This window comes from Onychostruthus taczanowskii, unplaced genomic scaffold (genome assembly GCF_017590055.1).
Source record: "Onychostruthus taczanowskii isolate IOZ18803 unplaced genomic scaffold, ASM1759005v1 scaffold234, whole genome shotgun sequence".
In the NCBI taxonomy this organism is placed as follows: domain Eukaryota; kingdom Metazoa; phylum Chordata; class Aves; order Passeriformes; family Passeridae; genus Onychostruthus; species Onychostruthus taczanowskii.
This window is the reverse complement of record NW_024499618.1, coordinates 60,295-74,271: the sequence shown is the minus strand read 5'-3', so window position 1 is coordinate 74,271 and position 13,977 is coordinate 60,295. Positions and strand designations below refer to the sequence as shown.

General features: G+C 37.9%; 1 protein-coding gene across 1 annotated transcript; it reads left to right on the top strand.

The window, feature by feature from the left end:
- Window positions 1–8,460: 8,460 nt before the first annotated feature.
- LINGO2 (leucine rich repeat and Ig domain containing 2) lies at window positions 8,461–10,737 on the top strand. The gene has a single exon (XM_041405567.1). The coding sequence runs from the start codon at window positions 8,461–8,463 to the stop codon at window positions 10,279–10,281; it is 1,821 nt and encodes a 606-aa protein (XP_041261501.1). The 3' UTR covers window positions 10,282–10,737.
- Window positions 10,738–13,977: the final 3,240 nt, after the last annotated feature.

Below are 13,977 nucleotides of genomic sequence, written 5' to 3'. Positions count from 1 at the left end.
TTTTGCTGAACATAGAGGCTTAGTTCTTAGGTCAGCTGACACCAGTAAATGTTACTGGAGTCACATTCATGGAGTATGGGTATAAATAAAACAGAGATTAATGGTTGTGTCTTGTCCATCTGCAAACACGTCAGGTCTTATTTCCAAATGCCCTACCTTAATCCATCTGCAGGCTGATATTGAGTCTAAGTACATTTTAAGAATGCCTTTAACAAATAGGGAATCTCCAAGGCAGTTTGCTATTCTCTTCTTCTCTCAATTGTATAAATTATAATCAACTCTATTTTAATTCAAAGTGCCGTAGTTTTGTGAAGTGTCCCAAAGGTATCTTCCTTATCTGAGTTATTAAGTGACTGACTTCAGCTAGGTCTATCATGAAATTTCTTCACAAATGCCCAGATCTACTTTGTGTGACAAACATAAGATCCACTTTGAAGTAATGAATCTTAACTTGCAAGAGATTTTTCATCTTTTCCCATATTTTTACATTTTTGGTCTGCTGCATTCTCCAAGAGTAACAACTTTAGCTCTTTGTTGTCATATGATTTACTGAACTACAACAACTTCACCTTTCAACATCACCTTCCAAATACTGAGAACAACTATCACCCAATGATAAGTCATTGTCAGTATTTGAAACATTAAAATCTTGCAAAAATCACCAATGAAAGAGAGTGCAATGGAATTTTGCTTTGTAACCCTTGAGATGAATCAGCTTCATAAAAATATGGGCTCATGCATTGTCTTTGAAGTAGCATATCAGTCAGGGAGGCTACTATGCATAGGTACTAAACACCAGGTCTTGGGATGGAGTTTAGCTACAACAGGAGGGTGGACTTCCAATACTAAGGAGCCCTAACAAAATGCAGTACAAACTACTTAGGAGCTGTACTGTTTTCAGAGGTACAAGTTCTCTTTCTTTATTATTGCATTATCATATCAACACATGTCATGGAGATTATGTGGTTCTGGTCTTTGTCACTGAACAATTATGTCTTAGCGACATCATTTTTCTCTAGTGAAATAGGAATACAATTTAATAGAACTAAATAAACTTTGCAAAAGAAATTTTCTTTAATACTGCCTTTCAAAAATCTGCTTCTGCATTCAGAAGGAATAGACGGTAGAAGAGATCTGTTATTCACAGTAATTCTTTAATTTATTCAACTAAGAATTCTTTGTCAGAAAGTGTAAATATTTTCAGTTTTTATAAGGTAGTTAATTGTGTGGGTATGATAGTAGTGCTATCCTCCCTGAATGGTTGATTTATATCATTATACCCAAAAAGTCTGAATTTTATTTTACATCCAAGCATCTTTTATATCTCTTCATATAATTGTTCCTATCAACTTTTCATCTCTTCCCCTCCAACTTACCAGCAAGGTCAGTGGAAATGTCATTGGAAATCTTTATAATTCTTGCAAACATTTCCACTTTGTTTTCCTGTTACTTATGCTTGAAATGTCTCCTGCAAGACAGTCCTTACAATTTATTATTTTTCCTTCAGATTTCTTCCTGAGGTTCATTTTTTCTGTGAAAATTGAAAGAATTTTTAAAATTAAACTTTAAAACATTGGTTTATATACAGAGGGTGTAGTGATGGTTTAATTTCTTTGCTTAATTTGGAGAATGTGGACTTCAAGGACTTTTACAGATAATTCGTATAATTACATCAATTTGTCACTGTGATTTTCTTATCTTCTGTGTTTTGGCACACATGTTTCTTTCATTCTGATTCAGACGAAAATATAAGTATTTGGGGCAAAAACTATACCCACTTGTTTAGTTTTACAACACCTGGTACAAATATTTTAAGCAATCTTAAAATAATTCTACTGGGTAAGCTAAAAAAGAATGTTGCTCTAGTTCCCTTTTTTGCTTTTGTTTCCTATCTTATGACTTTTTCAATTATCTGAATCTCAGTATTTTCTTTGAAAACAAATGTTACTTGACTGTAATTTTGGAGTTGATGGTAGCCCATGAAGTTTTTACTGATGACTTAGCAGATGAGAATGATCCTAAGACTGCAGGATAATTGAATCAAAACTTTGCTTCCAATTTAGTGAATTGTCAGACTTGTGGTTGTTGCTGCTGCTGTTATTCAGGATTCTTAAATCTATTTATTATTGGAATCCAGATAGCTACTTAATGTTTTACAGTTTATTTAAATGCTGAAATGTTTAAGAGATCAATAAAAGAAGGGAGACCAAAATCTGCATAAGCATAAAGGCTTGATCAAAGAGACAGGGAAGGTAGAAACGTAGATTCATTTGAACAATTTCTGAGATGCTCTGCTTTAAAGAAAAATCATCACTTTAGAGTATATAGGCAGTCTTGACTTAGTCTGTGGTAGAATTTGGGAAAAATAGACTAAGATTAGACAAATTTCAGGCATGAGACCTGATGAGGGAAAGCTTAATTGTAAAAGCTTTGCTTTTACAAACTAGCTCTTACATTCAAAGAACATCTGATGGGAATGTCTAAATTGAACATTTGGGTCAGAAAATGACACAGTTAAGCTTTCATTCGTTCTCTTAGTAGCATTGTGTCCCACTGTACGAACATTTCCAAATGTCCCATATTTTCATGTGTCACTTGGCTGTCCCTAAAACCATCTCAGTCTGCTTCTCATCTTCCCTTCCTCTCCTGGGCAACACTTCCCACCATAGCCACCTTGGGCACAGTCCACCAGCAAAGGCTACTTATGCTTCCTGCCCTTACCCAGCCTGGTGCTGCACCAGAGGAGAGTTCAAGAAAGCCAGACCAGCTGCTCTTCCAACATTAATGCAACAGATACTTGAGAGATAAAAGTGTGAATAAAAAAATCTCCCAAACCATACTGAGCTGGACAAAATTTTGCACCACAGAAGTTAGGTAGTTTTAGCTGCAGACGTGCAGTATGTGTCTGCTCAGCTCACAAGCAAAGGTGTTTTATGGCAAAGATTTGAACAATTGCTTTGGCTTACTGCTTGCTGAAGTGTGACAGATGATGACAGCCATGCAAAGATGGAAACGTTTATAATCCTCAGTATCTACTCCCTGCTTTAAAATACAGTAATACTAAAATTCAGCATTTGTAGGAGAAACAATCTTATATAGGCAGAACAATTTACTATCCCTAAACACAAACTCAAAAAATATCCATCTCAAAGGACTGCATACTGTGCGAGAGAAGGACCCATGTTGGAGAAATTCCTTGAGGACTCTTGTGGAAAAGACCCCATGCTGGAGCAGAGGAAGAGTATGAGGAGTGACAGAGGCAATGGGATAAACTGACCGCAGCTCCCATTTCCCAAAACCCTGCACTGCCATACAGGAAAAGGAGAAAAAATGTAGGGTGAAGTCATGCCCAGGAAAAAGGGAGAGGTTGGGGCAAGTGTTTTACAATTTGAGTTTTTTGCTCACTATCTTACTCTGATTTAATTGGTAATAAACAAAACTAATTTCCCTTGCCTAAGTCTGTTTTGCTTGTGATGGTAACTGATGAGTGTCCTCCCTCTGATTTATCTCAGTGTGTGAAGCTTTTTTTTTATATTTTTTTCTGCCCTGTCCTGTTTAGGAGGGCAGTGGTAGAACAGACTCAGTGGGCATTCTGTTTCCAGTCAGGGTCAACCCAGCAAATTTTCCAAACAGGTAGCTCACCTGGTTCTCAGGATTACCTGGTAGCATTTAAGTGAATAATCAGTACAAGTCTGTTTTTTCATGCGACATTTATTGAATACAGTATGTTTTTGTAAAGGGGATTTTAGAATGTAAATTACTAAGTCCTCATCAGGCAAAATTGTCATCTCTGATATGATCCACTGAGGTGGTTTTTTGCCTGAAAGTCTGAGAAAAGGAGTGAGAAAGGTGAGATAAAAACTATCAAGTCAGAGCATTAAGTGATGATAATGCAGCTAATGACAGAAACAGATCTTGTGACTCTCCCCTTTTCTGGCTAAAGCTATGTCCCATACAATACTGGAGCATCAGATGGGACAATGAAAGGACTGTGGTCAAATGCATTCCCACTTTCAGCTCTAAAGTCTTCAAAATTAGTCTGAGGGAGAGAGAGAAGTGAAAAAATATGTAATACATGCATGATTTGGCACATTTCTATAGATGATATTTAGAATTGCACTGGATAGGATAGCATTGGGTTGTTTTTTGTTTTTTTAATTATGGTTTTCAATTTAAAAGCTACAGGGCACTGTACATTCTTGTAAAGCACTTTAGGGAAGATTCAAATCTTCAGAACTTTGTAAAAACTGATTTGTATTTCAAAGTGGTAGTGGCTGTTTTGGGTGAGATCACACAGAACAACTAACTAATAACTTTAATGAGCTTTCATAATTGCATAGCTAAACTTTGAATAGGGTCCTCTTTTGAAAAAGAGTATCAGCCAACAGTAACTTGACTCTTAACTTTGGACTTAAAGAACAGAGCCAGAGAAAGACAAAAAGAAGGTAATTAGTTTACTTTTATTTTTAATAAACAACTAATTCATATATTTCATTTCCCAGAGTTTATCAAAGCATGACAAATATCCCAGAAAGGTTAGGAAAACAATTTTATATGTTGTCATTCACATTCAAACATAGAAAAATTCTTAGTTCATAATCATTTATGTTTTTTGAATTTTCATCTAACAAGCTATCATTTTAGAGGACTACTGTTCTCAAACTGCAAGGCACGTACAATCACAGATCAGTAAGACTATACTTCTAGCTTACAATTCATGTGTGTGTGTGTGTATACATACCTGCATACATACACCTTGCAGTCTTATATGCATGACAATGAAGAGATGGAAGCAAAAAATTACAATGCTGCAGATGTGAAGAGGGAATACCTACACTGGCAAAGATAAAGTATGGAGTGCTGGTTGTTTAAACAGGAATGAAAGTCATCATGTTGAACACTGACACTAACAATTCAGCCCTGTGCCAGTAAAGTCACCAATTAATTAACATCCCACAAGTCTAAAGAAATGCAGAAAATAATTTTTCACTTCAAGAAATCATCTTGCAGTGAAGAATACCTTTTAATGGCATAATTTCTCTTTTTAAAGTAGCATTTTTAATTAATGGATGTATATTAAAAAATAATTGTGAACACACTGACATGGAATGTATGTTACAGATAAAACTGTATCCTTTCTAATTGTTCTTAGATGGAAGGCACAAGGTAGGCCTAGCTAGTGATGTTACTGGACAAGTCCTGAAAATACAACTTTATATTTACTAAATTCAAATGGGGACCATATGCAATAGATCGTCAAATTCACTCCAGGCTTCTCCCAGAATTCCCACATATTTGTCCCATTTATTTTATTTGCTAGACCTTTTAAACCTAGCTGGAGATAAGGTTACATTTTTTGCATAATGAAGATGAGGTCATTTTTCCATAAAGCAGCTCAAAGTGAAGGATGTAGTCACAGATTTGGTTAGCAGGAAGAATGGTAGTATAATCTGGCTCAATGGAAATTGTAATAATAAATTTAATTTGTACTTTCTTCTACCCTGTACTTATTGATCCACCTAATGTTTGGGGTTTTTGACTTGATATTTAATATAATTTATTACTTGTCCTTACTGAAATGTATCCACTCCAGATTATATCTCAGTCCTGAATCTTGCTTCCTTTCAAGTGTGTACACACACATGCATCCACCCTTAAAGATAAATATATATCTATCTCATTATCTGTCCACATACCTTTCCAGAAGATTACTGTTAATTTTTGAATTGTTTTTTCTCTATTCCAGCCACTTTCAAAAAAGCCTTTTATAATCTTTTATACTCTCCACCTTCTACTTCGTACTCCTCAGAAGTTTTAGTTACCAGGTGGATTGGATAACTACAAAAAGTGTTTCATATTTTCACCATCTAAACCAAACACTCCAGGAGGGCTCATGACCTCATCTTCATTATGCAAAAAATGTAACCTTATCTCCAGCTAGGTTTAAAAGGTCTAGCAAATAAAATATATGAAATCCCTGTGTGACAGAAGTATCACTATGAAAGCACTAACCTCACAGACTGAGTTCTGAAAGTAATGATCAGAGCACCCAGAAGCCTCTCTGATCTAAATTCATTGAAAACACCTAACTCAGAGTCCCCTATTGGTTTCCAGTTTTAAGTTAGTGCCTAATGAAGTGAAGTTTATCTCTGAAAACCTTTGTCACAGCTGGATATAACTAGCAATAGTTATTTGCAAGACTACAATTTAAGGGGGAAACAATCTCAGTAGGTTGTCCTTCCAGAACAAAGTGGAAATGTGCTTTTATAGGTCATACAATACAGAGTAATTTTCATCCAGTCTCCAGTCTATATGTCAAAACCAGCATGCAATGTGCCTCACATTAATAGTCTCTGCATAGAAGTGTAAAAATGGAAATACAAAGCCACATCAGTCAAGAGTGAAATTCTTCCACAGAGTTATGAGAGGAGTAATGTGTGCATCATTCATGTCTGGTCAGTAAAAGAACACAATTTATATGGAGTTCCAAGATAAATGCTTTTTCACTCAGTTTCATTTTTAACAATCAGAGCACAACTGCTGTTTATTTCTCAGTCCAGTCACAACAGTACAAATGCATACAATCCAAACCTCACAGTTCCTGTTTAGAATTTTTTTACTTACAATAAGATCAAGAGATCCAAATATCTTCTCCTTTTCTTGCATCTTGAATCTCCATTGTTCTGATCTTCCACAATCTGACAGTACAACTCTTCTCTGTCAGGAAGGATGGTTTGGTGAGTTATCAGGTTCCAAGTTGTATACCAGCGAATTGCAGTGTTGCTGTAGCAGAGTTACTGGTGACACTTTCTTTTTCATCAGTCTGTGATTTACACAGGACTATTTTGATGTGCTTCAACAGTTTATTTGCTCAAATAGCTGTCTGATTGCCTCATCAATTCAGCTTTACCATATTTGTTTAAATATATTTATCCTCTGCGTATGGGAGGATTTCTTTTATGTTTCAATATATGTGACAGCACATAGACAAAAAAAAAAAAAAATTGACTCAAATGCAATTTGCCAATTTCTTAAGCAGTAGCCAGATGATCCTCAAAGCCTAAAGTCACAGAAAAGTTGGTGGCTTATTGGGTAATCATTGTGCATTGGAGCAGATGGGTCATGGTTATTGGTGCAGACCCAGAAGATAGTTACTGGTGGGAATTCTGTAAGTATTTTTACAAGTACAATTAAAATGAAGCCCAAATTAAACAATGCAGAAAAGGCATCACAAGCCTGAGGCCCATTATAAGGCTTATTAATATTATGAAGCTTGTATTCTAGCACTATATCTTAGCCTCATCAAGTTGGCTCTACCATCGAAGTTAAGGCACTTCTATGGTCCTTGCTTGCCATTTGCTTTACTCTGAACATCTCAAACACACCTTCATTTGATGAACACCTATATCCTTTTCTTCTTTCTCTTTTGAAATGGGTTATTTTTTGTCTTCACTTAGTAGTTTCTAAGTAGACTTAGAAAAAGTCTCTTGCCTCTGGTGACTAAACCTGAAAAGGACATTGTTTGGAGAAGGGTAGCTAATTTAGTAGAAGGTATTTTGTCTTCTTGTATCCTCATTTTTAACCTGAAGGCGGGAATGAATAAATCCTTTACAAACTGTGATTTTCATTAAATCTGTAGTCCTTCTTTGGACACTCCACTGCTTAAACACAGACAGCTCATCTTACCTTGTTTTTGTCTTCCTAAAACTAGTTTGTATGTCTTGGAAGCACAAAGATGTATTCTGCAAACCCTTCTTGGATCTTTGTCCTAAACAGTCACACAAAAGAACTCTGTGCAATAAAAGCAAAGAATCAATTTGACCTATTACAAATTCTAATCAGAGATGCACTAGTTCTTCCTTCCTCATCTGAGCCATTGTGTATGTGTATGCATGAACAAGCTTGATGTCTTTACATCTGTAATATATGCAATAAATGATAAAAGGAATATTTTCATTGTCAAGGAGCTCTTTTTCTTGATTATAATACATCATTAAGGTTTGCCTTAAAATACTAATGGGAGGCGAAAGCTTAGTTTCATATCACCTCACAGAAATCCAATGCTGTAAACTTATCACAAATGGTATTAGTCCTCTCTGCATGGTGTATGGTATCTATCTCTGGGTTAATTGTAGGACTGTCTTGAGGAAGCCTACTAAGACTGAGAAAAGACTAAAAGGTCTTTTACTGTTTACAGTAGGAGAAGCTGTTTTGTCTTCACCAATATTTGGAGGAAAATGCTGGATACACAAATCCTTTACTAACCGTATGATATTGAAGTAAAATCAGTTTTTACGTAGGTCCTGCTATTCACGATAGGTTTTATTGATTTGCTCAATATGAAAACGTATGCATTTGCTTTGCAATGGTACTATTCTACTTCTGCAGACTTAACTTCTCCCCTTTCCCATCCTCACCCCACAGGCCCGTGACGGAGGGTTAGCCCAGATCAGTGAAGTCATGCGTCACACAGCTCTGTCATGCTGGCAGCTGTTCCTGGGTCTGGCTGTGCTGCTTGTCTTCACAAGTCCCACTGTGGGCTGCCCAGCCCGCTGTGAATGCTCAGCACAGAACAAGTCTGTCAGCTGTCACCGAAGACGTCTGATCTCCATCCCAGAAGGCATTCCCATTGAGACCAAAATCTTGGACCTCAGCAAGAACCGACTGAAAAGCATTAACCCTGAGGAATTCACATCATACCCATTGCTGGAGGAGATTGACCTCAGCGACAATATTGTCTCCAATGTTGAGCCTGGAGCTTTCAACAATCTCTTCAACTTGCGATCCTTGAGGCTGAAAGGAAACCGTCTAAAGCTGGTCCCCCTTGGAGTGTTCACTGGGTTGTCAAACTTAACAAAGCTTGATATAAGTGAAAACAAGATTGTCATTTTGCTGGACTACATGTTTCAAGATCTGCATAACCTAAAATCCCTGGAGGTTGGGGACAATGATTTGGTGTATATATCACACAGGGCTTTCAGTGGGCTACTTAGTCTGGAGCAGCTCACCCTGGAGAGATGCAACCTCACAGCCGTACCAACAGAAGCTCTTTCTCACCTCCACAACCTCATCAGCCTGCATTTGAAACAGCTCTACATTAATGCTTTGCCGGCATACGCCTTTAAAAGACTGTTTCGCCTGAAAGACCTGCAGATAGAGGCCTGGCCCCTCTTGGACATGCTGCCTGCCAACAGTCTGTACGGTCTCAATCTGACTTCTCTATCCATCACAAACACCAACCTGTCTGCAGTACCTTACTCTGCTTTTAAACATCTGGTTTACCTGACACATCTCAACCTCTCTTACAACCCCATCAGCACCATCGAGGCAGGCATGCTGTCAGATTTAGTGCGCCTGCAGGAGTTCCACATGGTGGGAGCACAGCTGCGCACTATTGAACCACATGCTTTCCAAGGGCTCCGATTCTTACGTGTGCTTAACGTGTCCCAAAACCTGTTAGAAACCCTAGAAGAGAATGTATTCCATTCCTCCAAAAGCCTTGAGGTCCTCTGCATTAACAACAACCCTCTGGCCTGTGACTGTCGTCTTCTTTGGATTTTACAGCGGCAGCCCACCTTGCAGTTTGGTGGCGAGCCACCAATGTGTGCTGGCCCAGACAGTGTCAGAGAGAGGTCATTCAGAGACTTTCACAGCACAGCTCTCTCCTTTTATTTCACCTGTAAGAAGCCCAAGATACAAGACAAGAAGTTGCAGTACCTGGTAGTGGAGGAAGGACAGACAGTGCAGCTGATGTGCAATGCTGACGGGGACCCACAGCCTACCATCTCCTGGGTTACCCCACGTCAAAGGCTGATCACAACTAAATCAAATGGTAGAGCCACTGTGCTGGGAGACGGCACCCTGGAGATCCGATTTGCCCAAGACCAGGACACTGGGATCTATGTCTGTATTGCAAGTAATGCAGCTGGAAATGACACCTACTCGGCCTCCCTGACAGTAAAGGGGTTTACTTCAGATCGTTTCCTTTATGCCAACAGGACCCCTATGTATATGACAGACTCCAACGACACAAGTTCTAACGGAACTAATGCAAACAGCTACTCTCTGGATCTTAAGACAATACTGGTGTCCACAGCTATGGGCTGTTTCACATTTCTTGGAGTGGTTTTATTTTGTTTCCTTCTTCTTTTTGTGTGGAGCCGAGGGAAAGGCAAACACAAAACCAGCATTGACCTTGAGTATGTCCCTCGCAAAAACAATGGTGCTGTGGTTGAAGGGGAGGTTTCTGGACCACGAAGGTTCAATATGAAAATGATTTGATGGTATTCTGCTAGCAGTGCTTTTTCTGTGGCATTAAAACCAATTAAAACAGCCTGGAATTGCTAGGCAGAAGCAGCTTAATGCAGCTGTCAGTGTATCAAAAGGTTATATGAAAATGGAAAGACTATTTGTGGTTATACAACAGAGCCTCCAGACCTTGAGGCAGATGTGTCAGGGCCTTTCATAGAACTGGGAAATTGTACTAACTGTTTGCATTGCAAATATTGGCATTCTGGGGATATCAGCAATGAACCACTGGCTCATGCTCATGGACAATTGTTCAACATTTTCTACTGCTACAAAAGGAAAAAGAAAAAAAAACCTACAGTGTAGGATTTACATACTTAAAGAAAAAGACACATTTGTCTAAACCACACTCTATAATGAAATTTGTATCCATATATCTCATTTGGTAAAACTTTGCATCCTCCCTTCTAGTTGGTTCAACACAACAAAAAAAAATTGGTAGCTTTTTTTTTTTTTTAATCTACATCTATACTGTGTACATTTTGAAGCAATATAAATGAGAGGTTGTACTTTTAGATATCCACCAATACTGACCCAAGTGTGATGTCACCCATCTTTTAACTACCATAAAAACCCAAATTAGATCCTTGTAGTTACTAATTAGAAATAAGATATTTTTCTCCTCATGTAGAAGGCTGGAGCTGAATAGTTGAGAGCAAAATCGCTCAACTCTGTCGATCTACTCTTCATATAAGGCATGTGCCTAGTTTTGATACTGAATGGAATATTTTTTATATCTGTGATATCACACTGGACCAGTTTACTGTAACACAGCCCGGGTTCTCACACAGGGAAGGCAACCCACTAGTCAATGCTGGCATGGAGGAGTTGAGTTCTACCTTGAAGAGAGAGAATCAGTTTTGTTAGCCCTGATATTAATTTCAAAGCTACTGTTAAAATGTTAATGTGTACTGGGCCAAATAAAGAGCATAATACATTCTGCAGACTCCTTGGCAAATATGGTCATCTTACTCTTTATACAAGTGAATTAAAACATACAAACATTGTTACTAGGAATGAACTCTTCTCCAATGCCAAGTAAACTACAGTTGTTCATGCATAATATGGGGATTTGTAATACTAAAATAATGTTTAAAACATGATAGCCTCAAAAAGGCTGACATACTGCCAGATATAATGAACCTCTAGCCACTGTCATTCTCATCTTGTATATTTGTAGATAACACAAAGACGCAAAGCTAATTTCCAAGAACAGATTACTTAGCTATTCTTGATGCCATTTTAATAACAATGTGGTTACGTTTCTTTCAGGGGCAGTATCTTAGAGCAAGAGGGGCAAGTTTTTCCAGATTTTAGGAATCTCTTTTAATGGAGAGAAGACAGAAGTGGAACATTAGTTCAATACAAGTAACCTTTTGTTTGTTTTATGTTTCCAAAGAAATCCTCAAAAGACTGAGGAGTGAAATTTTATTCTTTATCATAAATACCATTATTTTTATTTTTAAATCCTCACCAATTGCAAGATGCAAAGTTGTTCAGCCACCTCTCAAATTTTCCACCAGTTATGAGCCATAGGTTTGTCATACATGGTGGATAGCAAATACCATTTTTAAATGATCGGCATAATCTGGGGAAAGGAGGACAATGGCTATATCTATGTTTAACTAAGATGAATATGAAAATAGTATAAGACAGAACCTTCAGATTAATGTGATTTGAGAGCCTGTGCTCAATCTTAGTATTAGATTTCGGCATTTTGAAACTAAAGTCAGGCTGGCATATAACAGGATACAGGTGCTTCTAAAAGTAGTATCCACATTCTTTGCAGAGATTTTAAAAGCAGGATAAAAAATCTCCCACTTCTATCAAGGGAAATGTGCCAAAAGTTGTAAAATCCAGCTGCACTCCCCAGAGGTACCCATTACTTAGCTGCAGGATCCAAGGCTAAGCAGTTTTGAGAACCTCTTTTTTTAGTGGTTGATCATTGATTGCATCATTGCTTCATTTTAGGTTATCAAACTGAGGAGCTTGCAAGGGTTCATAGCATTTTTTTCACTTTACTTGGTTTTAAGTTTAGAGTTGGTTTTCTTGCTTCCTTTTGTTTTATGCTCTGAACTAGATAGTTGGAGATTTATGGACATGCTTGATAAGAATACTCTTTGTTCTATGACATTTGCAGAACATTTATATAATGGAATAACCCCTGACTAAATTCTAACACCAGGGAAATTATTTTTGTTGACATAATAACCACTGCACTGAAGTCCAAAACTCTACTGTACCTTAATGTGGGCAGTTAAAGAAACAAATGGGGATAAAACAAAATGTTTCTCAACTGTCCTTTGAAGACATTTGCATGTGCCTTTCCCTTGTAATTGTCATTTTTTTCAACTAGTTACCTATTGCCCCTGCAGTCATTTCATGTTAAATGTTAAAATCAGTGTTAGAAGCAAAAATTCCCCTAAGTTCTAGACATTTTCAGCTGATATTTTCATAGTAAATGACACAATAAAAAAAAATCTAAAAAACCACCATCCTAGAAAACATGTAATTTTAGGATTAAATATGAGTTGCTGTATTCCCTTACTCCCTTGAAATGACTCTAAGAAGTGATTGCAGTTAGTGCACTGCAAGGATTTGTGAGCAAAAATGTGCTTAGTTATATATGAGAATGTGTGCTGGTGATGGAAATCACCGCTTGCTGTTGCTGAGCACCACCTTGCAGAGCTGTCAGCGTTCTGTGTATTGCCTTGAGTTCACTCAGTATTCAGTTTTTCAGAATCAGTGTTTGTTCCCTGCCTCTAGCAATGTTCTACTTTTTGCAGCCTACTTATTTCAGCATGGACTTAACAAGGCATATGGCACCTCTTAACAGAAGTGAGGACAGCAAGACCCAGAGACGCTTTTTGTCTTGCTCCACACAGCCTCCTTCCTATGTATTTGTGAGACACATACTAACTATGGCTCTTTTGGGTGAGTAAGGAATACAGTGTCAAAGTCAGACCTAGACAAGCACCTTTTAGAAAATTCTTTTAAGAACAGTAGCTGAATGTTTACCCTGCCTCTTGAAGGAGTCAATTCTCTGCTAGTGATCAAGGAGGTGCACCACAGTTTATTTTACTGCAGGGGAGAAAAAGGACTGGGATGTGAGAAGGCATCTGACCCACATAGCTCCCCTATCATATATGCAGGAACAGGTTGATAGTGCATACCTAGCGCTAAAAGAGGAATCAAAGGTTTTAACCTACCTCTGACTCATATACCAGCTGGTCTCCATGCTGACAGTAGCCTGAATTTACCTGGCAGCCAGTGCAACAACTCTGAGGAGCAGTAGTAGTTCTGCAGAAAAGGAGAAAACTGAAAATGTCAGAACCAGCAAAGCAGCTTGAGAAAACAGGTACCAAAATATCCTTGTCAATAACTCCTGTAAGAGCAATGCCTGGGCCTCTTGCAAATATATTTTGAAGTCCACTTGCACAGATCAGTATGAAGATAAGAATAGATGAATGTACAAGTGTTTACAGAATCACAGTGAATTACAGAATCATTTAGGTTGGAAAAGACTTTCAAGATTATCATGTCTGACCTTTGGTTGATCACCACCTTGACAACTAGACCATAACACCAAGTGTCACACCCAGTCATTTACTGGACAGCCCCACAGATAGTGTCTCCACCACCTCCCTAGGCAGTCCATCCCAATGCTTA